We start from the raw sequence: 15,587 nt of genomic DNA on the forward strand, positions 1-15,587 counted from the left end.
TCCTTGGTGCAGGAAAAAAACTGTGGGTAGCTTCAGTATCACTCAGGTTTTTTGCTATTTCTGTTTGCAAATGGTTTCATGGCCTGTTCCATGGAAGTAAATTTCCAACCATAAATGAAACTTTACAGGCAGAGATCCCCAGCAGGTACCCATCATGGAGAATTCCTTCTTACGACCTTCCATCTGTAGGGCTGAATTTATCTTTGATGTAACACCACTGCTGTTAATACTACATGAAGGATCACTTTCCCACGTGTCATTTTTTTCATTTTTTAAAGCCAAGGAGGCCAGGTCAGCCACTCTGAAAGAGTAAACCACGTTATTTCTATTTCCACCTGCAATTTAAGGCCAACTATTTAGTTCCACTGTCCCTAATAGTGGGTTAGATTTTATGGTCAATGCAGGATGATATTCTAGTGAAGAATGCTGGCACTAAAATAGTCACAACCAGTTCAAAACTGGATTCAGATTACCTACCTTAGTGTGGAGTACTGGAGATTAAAGGTACCCAGAACCCACCCAGCCTGAGGATATTGATTGATTAAGAGGCAGGAGGTGGCGATGGCCTGTGTATTGCCCACAGCACTTCAGATGTATCTTTTCTAAGGGGGTTAATGATAATCAACAGTTCTCATCCCTCACAGATAGCTGGTAGCTGTGTAGAGCTGTGTTACAGGCTAGGTTTTAGGCACCGTACACAATACTGCCCTTAATGTCCTGAGAGCTACCATTTCTGAGTTAGTCAGAGGCTGGGGTGCAGTAAATCCAGAACTGTCCCTCCTGTGATATATATTCCCTTTACTTTCCATCCTGTGTGCCTGACCTTCATGCCCACAGAACTGCTTTTGAAAAGCAGTGCAAGGGTCCATGGCTTCCATGCTCCATTTTACATGGGACATGATTTATGAGTAGAAATCTTTTAAAACAGAATTTCAGGTGCATTTCCTTCACCAACAGGTTGGCAAACATCTTATAAATCACAATTCAAGTGCCAAATTCCCTGCCAGTGATCAACAAAATTCATCAAGCCTTCAAAAGCAAATTCCACAGAACTTGTTCTCATTATAACTTGCTATTAGAAAATATCATTAAATTAGCAGTATTTTCTACAATGCCATGTACACAAACCATCTATAATACCTGCAAATAAATTATATCTTCTTCTGATCTAAAAATACATATTCCTTATTATATTCTTGGAAGAATGGAGAAAAGTTACTTAGTTACAAGAACACCATAAATCCTGTGCACCATGTAAACTGTCTCATTTTATGTACTTTCTTCACATCTGTGCAAATAAAGCCATTGTTACAAGCACAAAGAGCTGCGGCATACAATACATGCAGCTATGAAACCATGAGTGCTGCTACGTGTTGAGTCTTTAAATGGAAGTGGCACATCTGCTTTTGGCATAGGAGAGTAAATCAATCCAAGATGTTTATTAAAGAGTCAGTAACAACCTGTCCACACGCTCTTTCTTCCATCCAGCCCTGGGTTTGTTCTTGCTTTGTTATTTTCCTGGCAGTTAAACATGGGCTCTGCACACTGAAAGTATGTGGTGTTTCTTCACGTACGGATAGCATAACATGTCATGTAATATTGAACAAGTATGTGATGTGGAGTGGTTTGGACAAAAATGTGAGCCAAAATGAGGTGGGGAGGAAAGGGTAAGTACAAACAGCTACAGAACAGTGACTGAAAGGTTTGTTGCTCTGCAATAAGGCAACTGTGTTTCCTAATACCTTTTGAATTAATGAGACCTAGATTTGATTTCATGTTCCAGCTCTTGGCAATTAATGAGCAATATTTGCAATAGTGAAGGATGGTGAATATTTTCTTAGGAAAGTCAACAACTGACTTTGCATTTGCTGAAGGTATTTATACCACTGGGTCTACCTGAGTAGGAGTACAGGCCTTTCAGCTCTTACATGGATTGACCAGCAGGAAAGTCAACATAATATTGGCACTGGCCAATACTGACACTGCAAACTGGCCTTTTTTGTGAGCAATTGCTGGTGTATTCAGCACAACCTGTAACATGTTCCTTTTCCACAGACTGAGGAGCTCTAGGGTTTGCTGTAGACAGAAGTCCAAGGACAACAATACCTTTTGTGGGCAGCCTCCTTGTTGGGCTACCTGCACGAAGCAGCACTTAAAAGACTGGACCTCGGGATGAAGGCAATAGCTCTGGGTTTGACAGTAGAGCCTGGGCCATGCAGTGCTCCTTCCCCTTCCACCAAAGAATGCACAGGAAAGCGTCCTAGGAAAGGGAATCATCAACAGCTAGGCAGGAGGAGCAACCCATTCTGTGTCCCAGCGAAGGACCTACTTTGTAGCGTGTCTGAGTAACTAGAAGCATAAAGATGGATGTTTTATTCTTGACTTCTATGTGGGGAGATTATAAAGTGATGCTGTTCTTCAAAAGCATCGAAGGAAACAAGACACGTCCTGACAGATACTAAAAGGAGGCTCGTCTATTGGAAAGGCAATATCCCTTTCGTATGATGGCAGTGGAAAACCACTGTTTTAAGAGATAAGATTGAAAAACACTGATGGCAAATGGTTCAGGAAGGCTTGTTGTTCAGAAGAGGGAATAGAGGCTGCTGGAAGTGTGCCACCCAGTGTTTTATACTTGCACATTTAATTGCCTAGACAGAACAAACATCTTCTGTAACTGTTCATTTCTTCTTTGTTAAAATGGTCAGGATATGTTAAAAGGCTGAACTCCACATGAACATTTCAGTGATAATGTTACCTATCAGCTCTGTCCCAAAAGTGTCTAAGATTGCTGTAAATTTGTTAATTGGGTGTCTTTTCAGCTGTAGCTGAATTCAGCTGCATGAGTGACCCAGGCAGATTTGCTCAGCAATACAGAACATACCAGGACAGAATTTATACAGTGATTTCCACTCAAGGCTAGAATTATCTTGATCAGACTTGTTACAGCATCTTGTTAAAATATTTTAGCCAGGGAAAAAAATATTAATTAAATTAAATCAAAATACTCAGGTAGCCCAGAAAAGTTAAAAAAGGAAAAGAGAAAGTAATGCTTTCTCCCATTTATTCCACACACTCCTAAGTTTCTCCTTTTAATTTTATTTTATTTTATTCCATATGCCTGATAATGGGACTTTGTGGAACCGAACCTTTTGCAAGACACTGTGCCAGCTCTTGGAGAATATCTCAGACAGGTCTCTTCATTTCCATTTCATTTTGTCATTCTATGGCTGAAAGATTGTTATTTAAATGAATGCTTTCAAGCTCCAATTTTTTAAATGCAAATGTGTGCTGCTTCCCTATTGAACTGAAACCATCAATACTTCTTTTTCCCTACGAAGAGCAGGATAGAAAGTAATATTCTCAGGGCTGAAGGTGAGTTGGGATGTTACTTTTGTGTGAATTTAAGCTAAAAAAGGCTAATATGTACAATGGTGAAGTATCAAAATATTGGCTCAATCTTCCTTCTCTCCAGGATATGATTAAAGCAGTTCTGTATATTTTAAAGAACAGCTGATGTAGGGAAGGTGCCAAGACACAGCAGACCAGTCACACTCCCTCAAGGCATTCTGTATAAGCTGCTTAGGGGAGTGCACACAGAAGTGAGACACTACTTGCCTCCAGCAATCTTATGGTGCTCTATACCATCCTTGCTTTTGAAAGTTGTGAAGCATTTTAATTAGAAAGTAGGTGTCCTCCCATTTTTAATTTTTTGGAAGCTGTATTCTAGGAACCATTGTCTGAACTTACAGGACATCTTAAAGGGAGTATCCTTGGCTTCCTTTAGAGTATACTGCATGCCTGTCTTCAGGCTATTCTTTTAGCTATAATGTCTAGAAATGTAGGGCTTTTTGTAAATCTGTGAATGTGGAAAATCTCCAGTAATCACATGCCTCCTGGAGCAGGAGCTTTCTGCTCATCGAATATTGCATGATATGAAAAATACCACATCCCATGCCCCCAGCATCAAAAGGGTTGGCAACACCTGAGTTGCATCCATCCCTGATCTCTGCCTGCCAGACCAAGAGGCATGTGATGCTGAAGCACGTGGATTTTCTCACCTCTTCTACCATTGGACAAGCACTCATCTTGCAGCAAAAAAATGCCACAGTCCATGCCCAGTAACACCCATGCCAGCAGTATGAGCAAACAGACTTCAGAGACTGAGCTCCCCTTTTAATCACAGAAGTTGTTGTTTTCTCTCAGTGTCAGTGGTTGTTGTTTCAGCCCAGGCTTTTATATATATATTATTCCTGGACTAACGAAAGCTTGAAGTGCTGCTTGCCCTGCAATACCAAATTTATGGATGAGGAGACAACTTCAGCTTGCCAGGTGATAATTTGGCACCCTTATGTCAGTGTTAAAATCCCTCCAGCTGTAAATATTTATTTGATATTAAATATACTCCAGCTAACACATTGTCATATGAATAAATCTAACCTTAAATAAAACATGTGCTCTCCATCTTTTATTCAGTTTATAAAATTCTTGATTCTTGCTCTGTGCATTCTCAGCTTATTACTTAGAAAAGCTTGTTTTCTTTTCTAATACAACATTCTGCTTCTTGTATTTCACCTCTTACAGCTTTTGCAAAGTTTTGGTTTGATAGGACAAGCACAGTGAGGGCATTAGGACCAAGAGAAAGACACACACATTGCTCTGTATTATGTCTGGCAAAGTGCTTCCTGACTGAGTGCCGTAGTTATGTGTGAAACAAAGTCAGGGACTACTTCTCATCTGTTGATCACAGTTAACTTGAAGCCTCGGAACGGGGGAGAGCTGTCAGATCTGCTTTCAGAGATACAGTGCTTCAATCCAGGCAGCAACTGGAAACTTTGAAGAAGCAGGATCTACTCTGGAAGGAAACTATGAGAAACGGGACTTCTTTCAACTTAGAATTTTAAAAGGGGAAAAAAAAAATCAAAGCTTTAGCTACTCTTTCAATCAGCAAAGCATGCACTTTCCTAGCTAAGCTGTGACTCCGTGTAATAAAGGATCTACTTTATCTCACTGGATCCATGCTACATTTTACTACAGTAAGTACAATATTAATAGGAATGTTATAATTTTTTTTTCTGTAAACAGAGAGGAAAGTATGAAATGGCACCAGTGAAATGTGAAGGGAGCAAAAAAATCCTCTTGGCAGATAGTGACAACCAGGGCTTTTGTGCAACCCGAAGACTGAAATCTGAGGAAGATTCAAGTGATATTTAACATGACCATCTGTATAATTTTGTCACCAACAGTATGTTCTTGAGGAAGAAGTGCAGATATGGATCACGTAAGCTGCAGTTTCTCTTGTTGTTTCTGATGCTGGGTTTTTTGCTACTGATGGTTACAACGCTGAATCCACCTCCCAGCAACCAGAGCAAGGAAGGGACTTTCCAGCCTGTGGAGTTCAACCCCCGGGAAGGGTATCAGATGGACTTTGTGGAGACCCAAGAGATGCTGGAAACCCAGGAGGAGAGCCAGCAGTATTACCCTTTGGATGGTCTGTCGCCTTTCATCTCCCTGCGGGAGGACGAGCTGATCATGGCCGTCGTGTCGCCCACCGGCAAAAGGAACCACAGCAAGGCCAGGAAGGGCTATCGCGTGGTGAAGCAGCAGAGCCGGCGGCCGGAGGGGAAGGCAGAGGGGGGGCCGGAGTCGCGGCCGCTGCCCCTTCCCCTGCAGGACGGGCAAGCGGCTGCCGCGGGGGAGCGGCCGCTCGGCCTGGAGGCGCACGGCTTTAACGCGCTGCTCAGCGAGCGGATCGCGCTGCGCCGGGACCTGCCTGAGGTACGGCACCCGTTGTAAGTAAAACACCCTATTTCACTTCTGGGGGAAACCTGCCTCCTTCCCGCCGCCGCGTCCCCCCGAACCTCTCCTCCTGCAAACCCCGCACCTCTCTGCCTCTAGACCTCGCGTCTTTCCTATCGAACTCCCCGTCCGGGTCGGGCGCTCCGCTCCTCAGACCGGGCACGCTCCCAGCCTCCTTCGGGAGGTGGTTCGAGCCCTCAGAGCCGGCGGGCGGCAAAGGCGGAGGGGGGCACGGCGCGGGAGGGGCAGCTGGGGCTCGCTGGGTGCGCGGAGCAGCGGCGCGGAGCACAGCGCCCGTGGGGGCGGCGGCAGCGCTGCCGCGGCACCCCCGCACCCGGCCCGGCTCCGGCTCCGCGCCCTGAGGCCGAGCGGGCGGCAGCGCCCCCTACCGGCGCCCGCGTCACGGCAGGTGCCGGGCGAGGCAGGGCAGGGAGCGCCCCGGGCCCCGCCCTTCTCCGAAGTCCGTCCTTCCGTCCGTCCGTCTGTCTGTCGTCCGTCCGTCTGTCGTCCGTCCGTCTGTCGTCTGTCCGTCTGTCCGTCTGTCCGTCCCCCCGCCCGCCCGCCTGCTGGGCTGCCGAGGGAGCAGGACTGGCGGCTTCCCTCCTCGGCCAGGCCCACCTGCCACAGCTATAGTGTCACTGGGCTTACCAAGTGATGAATGAGTGAAGACTTGGGGCTTTCAGCTCTTCCAGAGCAAAAGTGGCCCGGTGGTCACTCATAAATGTGGAGCCGGCTCTGCACTGGTGTGGCCTCACTTTAAATAAATATCGTGTGCAGTTTTGGGCACCACAATATAAGAAAGCTATAAAGCTATTAAAGAGTGTCCAGAGGAGGACAACAAAGATTGCAATGGGTCTGGAGGGGAAGCCAAGTGAAGAGGAGCTGAGGTCACTTGGCTTGTTCAGCCTGGAGAAGAGGGGACACCTCATTGCTGTTCACAGGTTCCTCACAAGGGGAGGAGGAGGGGCAGGCATGGATCTCTTCTCTGTGGTGTCCAAGACAGGACCCGAGGGAATGGCCTGCAGTTGTGTCAGGGGGGGTTTAAGCTGAATATTAGGTAAAATTCTTCACCCTCTGGGTGGTTGGGCACTGGAACAGCTCCCCAGGGAAGTGGTCATGGCACTAAGCCTGACAGTTCAAGGAGAGTTTGGACAATGCGCTCAGGCAAATGATGTGACACTTAGGGTGTCCTGGGCAGGACCACGAGTTGGACTCAATGATCTTTGTTGGTCCTTCCAACTCAGAATATCCTGTGATTCTGTTGCAACTATTGAAAGAAAACTCCTGGCAGAAAGGAAGGTGGAGATTGGTGTGTCAGACAAGCTCTGCCAACGCCACCGTATCTGTTAGCAGCCAGGCTTAAGGCCGCTGTGAAAAAATGTTGCATTTGAAGGCCCAGGTGTTACATTTGGAGTCTGGAGACTTGAGAGCCAGTTGCCCCAGTAGCCCAGGAGGGGCTGCTCATCACACTTCTTAAAAAGGATCTGAGGTGTATCTACTATCAAGCTGTTCCAGGGAAAGTTCAGGTTGAACATTCTTTTCAAAGAAAGGGCAATTAAACATTGGAATTAAATGTCCAGGGAGGTGTGGAGTCACTGAACCTGGAAGTGTTTAAGGAAAGACTGGACATGGACATAGTGCTGTGGTCTCGTTGAGAAGGTGATGATCAGTCAAAGACTGGATTTGATGATCTCAGAGGTCTTTTCCAACCTAATTGATTCTATTATATGCTTCCCTTCTCAGGGGGAGGGCAAGGGTTGTGTGGTGTCTTGTCTCCTGTAACAAAAACAATTGTAGCTTTCTCCCAGGACACGGCAGAAAGATGTAATGGAAAACATTTTAAATCAGACACAGAATGATTTTGTTTCTAGTGTTCATTTTCACATGTTTGAAGACAGCTGGCAGTCTTTAAGGGTACAGTCTCAAAGAAAGAGACATGAAAGAGTGTTTTCTGTACTTATTGACTAGGTTCAGTGTTAATTTGGTTAACTCCATTAAATAATGACATGGTGATATTATTTCAGTTTTTTTTTTTCACTGCTAACTCTTCAAACTATGTAACATTCAAAGAAGGAATGACTACCCTGGTTTACTGCCTTTGGTTGAAAACCAAAAATCAGTTTTACCTTAGCAGCTGAAGGGCCATCCAACAAGCTTTAGGTAATTCTGATCTTGGTAACATTTAAGCCATGGTCTCAGAGCTCCTGGGTGGATTTTGCTGTCTCACTAGTTACAGCCTAAAGAGTTATCAACACCACAGCTTACAGAGTCCAGAAACCCCAGATGTCAGCATCTGAGGCTGATTTAAATCCAGATCATAAACCTGGAGCAGAATACATCTAAGCCAGACCCGTCCCTTATGGCACAACACACAAACCACAATGATGATTTTTAGGTGTAATTTACTCTGGGGACCTGGCTCACAACTGTGTCAGTCCAGTTTTACAGCAGTGTAAAAAGAGAGCAAACCAGAATCAGATTGTCTATGTCTCTATTCGTTTTGCATCTTGTTCTTCATCACAATGTCTATTATTATTGAATTAGAGAGAAGCCAACCAATTAGAGATGTTTCAGTGAGTTACCTCCAGGGACTCAGTCTCCCTCATGTCACCTGAAATTGGATGGCAAATAAGTCACATAAGAAGTGGCCCATCCTCTGAGGTACCTTGATCCCTCAAAGTGCTTTCTGATGCTGTCAGCTGCTCCAGCTGGGACTGACACTCTCCTGGGGCACCTGAATCAAGCCTGCCATTGTGACTTTTATGATGGGGGTTCTGCTCAAAAGAAAGGTCTGTTTTCCTCTCTTGGGTTTGCGTGTCAAATAGCAAAAGAAACTCACAATGTATCTACAAAAGTTTTAAGTTTCATTACCAAAGTATAGCTTCCTCTGGAGTGCTGTTTGGAGCTGAATCTCTATTAAACATTTACCTGAAGGTGAGTGGGAGTCCGTATCAGCTCTGCCTTTGCCTTGTCAGAATTGCTCTCTGTTCATTGCTGCATGTGACAATTCCTTGTTTTTCACAAATTACATTAAATCTCTATGTCTCATATCAGTCACAGCCCTGACTTTCTGAAATGCCAATTTATGATAGACAGGCTATGAAACTGCTCCAAATTACAAGGAAGGTATTTTTGTATGCCAGTACCCTTGTGCATTTTTGTGAAGATTAGATATCTATATTGCAAGTCTTTGCCAATCTCCATGGCAACTAAGCACTCGCCTCCAAGGTTATGTGTTCATCTTTTCCAATTAAGATTTCACAACAGTCTTATTTTCTTGCTATAACCACAGTACTAGCAACTAGGTGCTAACAGCTATAGAATGTTTCTGGTTAGAAGCTGCCTGGTAGTAAAAGAACTGCATCAGATCTTCACTTTTCTTAATTATTTCTCAATTCTACTGCTTGAAAATATTCACTCTCATGTCGTGAGAATATTCTTTTCTTGATCCTGATGAAAACGGAAACAATCACCTATATGAAATTGTGAGGCAATTGTGAGTATTGTTGATTATACAAAATTAGTAAACCAAGGACAATACAGATTAACTAGAGTGTAAAAATAATCAAGAAAATTTTCCTTTCTATGCAAAAAAATAATGTTAAATATTGAAAAATACAATAAATTTTTAAGATTGTGCTAATTTTAGATATATATTCCCAGAAGTGCATCTGTAGTAACCATTTATGTGTATTAATCATTCAGACTATGGAGTCTCTTAAGTGATTAGCAGCTTTGTGTCTGGATAGTGTCTAGCAGCATAGAACCTCAATCCATGAACGGAAGCACTAGGTAAAACATTAATAAACAGAAATACTGAAATTATATCCCTTACATTAATTTCTGCTGAGTAGCCAATTGTTTAACAACCACTGTAAAATCTGTATAATTATTTGCTTGGCAATCCAAAAATGCTGAAATAACAATGGACTACATTCAGCCAATTGTGTAATTCCTTGAAGAAATCTTGCTGGTGGAGATTAAATTAGTTAGGACATTGAATGACTGTTATTTGGGAAATAAAAAGATTTTTTAAATGTGCTTTCTAATGTCAGCAAAGCAGTGTATAGACATAGTCTTTGCATATCTACAATGGGCATTTGAAGGCATTTTCTGGAAAAAGTGCACCCTCACACCAGAATAAATGGTTTTCATATTCAGTTTCTATGAGGATGAATAGGAAGTGTTTGTCATGTTTAAATGTTCGAGTTATTGTGGTGGTTTAACACCAGCTGGGAATTAAATTTTCCCCTGTTCCCCTCTGGTGAGGGAGGGACAAAGGAGAGACTGTGGGTTGAAGTAACAATTTACTGAAAGCAAACAGCAATGGAGTAAGAAACACACAGTGACATCAGCAATGCTAATAACAAAAGTATACAAAAAGAGCAGGTGCTTTACACACAAAAGGCATTCACCACCTTGCCTTAGCTCTGCATGGCCACTGAGACAAAGACAAGGTGGCAGGGGGATGTTCCTGTGTCTCGGCAATGGCAGTGGTTATTCCAGAGACAAAGACAAGATGCCAGGGGGATGTTCCTGTGGCTTGGCAGTGTATTGCAGTTATTCCCGAGACCAAGACAAGATGGTGGGCCCTCTCATTACCCAGTGCCACATGGCCTCCTGAGACAAAGACAAGAAGGCAGACTCTCCCTGCAGGCAGTGTTCCCCAAGCCCAAGACAATGAAAAACAATGACAGAACAAACCCCCAAAACTGTATTGTCCACATTGCACCATGCCACCCACTCCCAGACTGCTCTGCTGGTTCAATTGCACACTGACTCCCAGCTGGGAGTCTCATTCAGCAGTGATTAATTTTTATTGGAAAAGCAACCTGTACAAACCTTATAGTGAAAATACATTTTCTTTCTTAATTGTATCTATATTTGTTATCATGGCCCATATAAGGATCCATGTCATTACCATAAAGGACTGAGATACTGGCTTCATTCACTAGGATCTTGGTCAGGTAATCCACAGGTACACTGATGTGTTGTGCAGATGAGTTATTTCATTTTTTAGTCTTAATGGTACTGCAGTTGTTTGCTTTTTTCTCTCTTACTTGTGGAGTGTGGAAATTAGTGGAAACTGGCTGATCTGTTTTATCCCTTACTCTAATTATCTTCACTTTTTCTTTATGTTCTGGACTGTTTCTGTTCGAGGTCTGGTTTCTGAGGCAGACAGAACAGGAAAAAAACTATCCCAGAACACAGGAACATTTTCCTCTTTTTGTATTATAGTTTTGATAGTGGCGTTCCCATATTTTCACTTCATATTCCAGTTTTGGACACCTTAGTACTTCCTTTTCTTAGAAATGAGTTGAGATCTTAAACCGCTCTCCACCCCTGAAGATTTAGGTGCTGCTTGCAACTTTGCTCTGAGAAAAAAAATTAGCCATTTGTTCCAGTGTTTCCAGTGTCTTCCTCATTTCACCCATTCAGGTGCCTACAGCAAAAATATGACTCCAGTCTGCCTACTGCTAGTGTCATCATCTGTTTCCATGATGAAGCCTGGTCTACTCTGCTGAGAACTGTGCACAGCATTATGGATACAGCCCCAAAGGCCTTCCTCAAGGATATCATCCTAGTCGACGATCTCAGCCAGCAAGGTAGCTCCCATTTCTCTGTGTGTGAGTTATTTTTCCAAAACTCTGGGGAAGAAACTGTTCTCCTCCAAGAATTGTGTGAGGAGAGGAGAAGGCAAAGAAGGACTCTCAGGAAGTGAGCTAAGCACAGCCGAGAGCCCAGGTTTCACTATCCATCCCTAGAATTTAGCGTAGCCTTTTGACTTTGAAATACGTTTCTGCTTTTCCACCACATCATTTACAACCACTCTGAACTTTCTTACTTTAAAATAAGATCACAGTATGCAAATCTTAGGATTCCCACTGGACCAGATCTGCTGTCATAATTTCCAGACTTGGATTTTGGCTGAAGCATAGAGTGGAAAAGTCCACATTGCTGAAGTAATCTAAAGTGCTTGGGAAAGCCAAACACCTGTAGTATCTCACTCTCATCTGTGTATTTTATGAGATGATGAGAGCATCCACCTTTTGCTGAAAACAGGAAAGGAGGCTATTAAGATTCCCACAGGAACAGCTTCATAACTTGTGAATCTCAGTTTCCATTAGTCTCCACTTCCCTTTGACATTATACTGCTGTAGAAATATTTGAAATGTGGCCTACTTGGCCATTTAAAACAAATGCCCCTGAAACATTTTGCCAGCAAGAAGTAGCATCTCCTACTACGTGTTTCTTTTCTATAACAGCTTGAATCAAAGCTAAAACATTTCAGTGACTGTTCCGTTTCTGACAGGGTCCCTGAAGTCAGCTCTGAGTGAATACATCTCTAAGCTGGATGGTGTGAAGCTCATGCGGAGCAACAAGAGGCTTGGAGTCATCCGAGGTCGGATGCTAGGAGCTGCACGGGCTACTGGGGATGTGCTCATCTTCATGGATTCCCACTGCGAGTGTCAGAAGGGCTGGCTGGAACCCCTCCTGGCCAGGCTCTCCAGCAGCCGGTAAATATCCCTGGGTATACTCATTTCTGCTGAAAGGGACGTGTTTGGAAAGTGTTGGGTAGTTTTTGTAATCCTGCCTTGGTTATCTTCTTGCTTCTGGTCACATCTCTTTTATTTTCTACTTTATCAGCCTATGCATTATTCGGATATGTGGGAAGCAGGATAGATCACAGCTGATGACCCTCACTTTACACCCAGTGTAAATTTTAGAATTTGTATCCAGTTAGAGCTTAGAAACTTTAGAAGGCTTCCTGGTGGTCTGAATTAAAAGAGGCTTCAGTCTCAACCTGTTTGTGAGTCGGCAAACATCCACCAGAGAAGACTACTGCAAGACTCCATTGGTTTTACTTTTTAGCTGTCTCAGTGATGGAGCCAAGAATAAAATGCTTTGTCCTTCTGAGCCAGTTTGGCTGTGTACCAACGTCACCTTTTGGCCACCATTTCTCTTCCACAGAAAAAGCTCAGACTTGCAGGGCAATCTAGGCAGGTCCAGCTAATCACAGGTTCTTTCACAGAGCCCAAAGTAACAGAGTAAGGTAGAGATTCATATTTCTGAGTATTTAATGTTTAGGGTGGTTCTTAGACCTGCTTTCTAATGTACAGCTGAGCTCATCTATGCAGTCCTTTGAAAACATTAAAACTACTGGAAATGTTTCTAGGCTTACATGTCAGTAAATCTGTTATTAAAGGGAACTTTTTTGAAAGAAAAATTTGTACATTAACTTGTCACTTGGGAAAAAAAATTGCTATACAGGTCAAAAAAAAAAAGACCTTTAAACTCTTACTAGACTGTTAAATAGTCATGCTAACACCTTTAAAGGCTGTTCCCAGGCACTGGAAGAAGCTGGGTTTATGGCTTATTATGTTTGCTTACAAGAAAATTAATGTGAACTTTTAGAAATTATTACCTCATTTGAATGAAAACATTAAGAATACTGAAAGCAAGAGTAATGCTGTCCTAGAATGCCAGGAATATTCTTTTCAAAAAGGTTCTCCTTGGAAAAGCAGATTATTTTTTGTTTGCTGACAAATTAGATGGTTTTCTATGAATATCCTTCATGATTCTTCTGCCTTGAACTATAGTCCATTTTTGATGTTCAAGCAAAACTACTGTGTGTATCTATTGGCCAGTCCTTATTCAAGGGTGTTGAAATTGCTGAAATTAAAAGCTACAAAGAGTCTCAGAGGAGAGCTGTAGTGAAGGTAGAATTACAACAGCAAGAGAGAAGTTAGGACCCCACAATATCAAAAATTCACTGTCAAAAATTATCCCTCCTGAGAGAATGCAAAGCCTCCAAGTCTGCTATCATTCAGAGAGTCTGTAGCACTGTCACCAGGAAATGAGAAGGGAATTCTCTTCCCTTATAAGGCCCATATGCTCATTCACTACCCCAGGAGAGCAGACTTTAACAGTGAATTAACTAATATCTAATTGGATTAATGAAGCAAAGGTGGAAAACTGATTGGATAATAGTATGGGTTAAGCCATCTCTTTCAGTGTGCTTTATCAGTCACTGTGTCTGACCTTGGAAGCTTTGTCACTGCTAGTGAGGAGACATCCTCCATTGAGGAGGGAAGATAAGGTCTAAGGCACCTGGCAGTCACCTTCCCTTACTGTACCTCTTTCTCCAGCTGAAGAATGGTGACAATTACACTGACTTGATAAGGAAATTAATTCATGACTTTTCGTAAATTGCTTGTAATGCTTGCCTGGAGATCACCATGGAAATGGTAAATCATTAGCATAGTCAACTTGGCTTCATTTAGCACTTGAGTAGCTGTTAAATTGAATCATGTGCACTCCCTGAGACTACCCAAGTGAGGAAAGCACAGGAAGTTGAGAGTGACTGGTGAAATATCCATCTTTCCTCTTCTTAATGTACCGATCAAACTGCGACTCATGCACTCTTGCTGGAGGGACAGGATGGGAAAACAATCACCTGGAGTGAGTGAGTTGTTTACTGGCTAGGACCAATGAAGCCTTTCAAAGCTCAAACCTTTGCAGGTGCTTAAGGGAGCTATAGAGTGGTTTTAACTTTAAAAATGGTCATTAAGCCTAATTTCTAGACTCCTGATCCAAGTGTGTCACTATTATTGCAATCTGTCTTAAGAGTGATGCTGAGAGATCCTTGCCCAGATTGAGATTTCACTGTGAGTTGAACATACTCACAATAAGATAGATACTCACAGATTTTAGTAGACTGTAGGATAAATATAAGAAAAATTATCCCAGTTTTACAGGTATAGAAATATTTATACAGAAATACTTGGCAGATATTTGACTTGTTCTAGGTAATGACATTTCATCTCCCTACCTGATGGCTTTATTCACTAACCCAATCTAATTTATTTTTCTGGAAAAAAAAGTATTAGGTAATTCCAAAATCTTTTGAATATACACTTTTTGAGCACCTTGACTGGGACTAGTTCAGTGAACCATGGCTAATAAAATGACTGGGAACCTGTGAATCAGCTTAGTATATTGCCTAGAGAATGGTTCAGTGGTTTCTAAAGCATTCCTTGACATTTTGATTATTCAAGGATAAATACCATAGGTACCTGGACAATATTAGAAAACTACATGAGATACCCCACAGATCACTTTATTTTACAACTGTTTGTGTTCCAGGCTAATTCCAGGTGAGTAGCATGGCACAAAACAATGCAGTTGTGCCATTGTTACAGTCGTCTTTGGAAGGGTTTGCCTTTTCCAGGTGACTGCAGAGCTATTTTGTATTCTGTCCAAAGGCAGGAAAAGGCAGAGGGGGCATATAATGAACTGTGCCATGAAGCCTTAAAAATGTTGTTCCTTTGATCTAAAAGCAGTGGCCACCATGCTGAAACAGGCTAATTAAAAACAAAAACCTCCAAAACTTATTTCCTGAAAATACTTCATGAAAGCAAAATGAACCTTGATGATATCCTTGACAAGGAGCTCCACCTGTAAAAGAGGCCTGGGCACCATTGCTATGGACAGAGGGGTGGTTTGCAAACAGGTAGCTGGACATTAGGACCCTTCCCCTGCTCCTCATTGCAAAGGCTGTTTCTCTCTGTGCTGGAGCACTGCCTATATCACAGCTCAAATATTAGATTAGGAAACAGAAACCTGTTACATTATTTTAAAAAGCTTATCTGGTTTCTAAAATTCAAAGTGCCTTCACTTAGTACTATGATTCTAGGTCACTGATCTTTAATGAAAATGCTGATATACAGAATAAGAAGTTAGCATAGCAGTGGAAAGGTGTTTCATCATCTGTGTGCTCCCACTGGGAA

General features: G+C 42.6%; 1 protein-coding gene across 2 annotated transcripts in view; it reads left to right on the forward strand.

The window, feature by feature from the left end:
- The first annotated feature begins 4,167 nt into the window (after positions 1-4,167).
- The window catches only part of GALNT15 (polypeptide N-acetylgalactosaminyltransferase 15), a 29,688-nt gene continuing 18,268 nt past the window's right edge, over positions 4,168-15,587 (forward strand). Inside the window, exons 1-4 of one of the 2 annotated variants that reach the window (XM_072925679.1) lie at positions 4,168-4,329; positions 5,244-5,789; positions 11,236-11,402; positions 12,110-12,314. In XM_072925679.1, coding sequence (XP_072781780.1) covers positions 4,304-4,329; positions 5,244-5,789; positions 11,236-11,402; positions 12,110-12,314 — 944 coding nt within the window. In that variant the 5' untranslated portion in view covers positions 4,168-4,303. Of the gene's footprint in view, positions 4,330-4,825; positions 5,034-5,243; positions 5,790-11,235; positions 11,403-12,109; positions 12,315-15,587 lie in introns of those variants that run through there. The other variant, XM_072925680.1, reaches the window with a different exon arrangement.

This window comes from Taeniopygia guttata, chromosome 2, assembly GCF_048771995.1.
Source record: "Taeniopygia guttata chromosome 2, bTaeGut7.mat, whole genome shotgun sequence".
Classification (NCBI taxonomy): Eukaryota; Metazoa; Chordata; class Aves; order Passeriformes; family Estrildidae; genus Taeniopygia; species Taeniopygia guttata.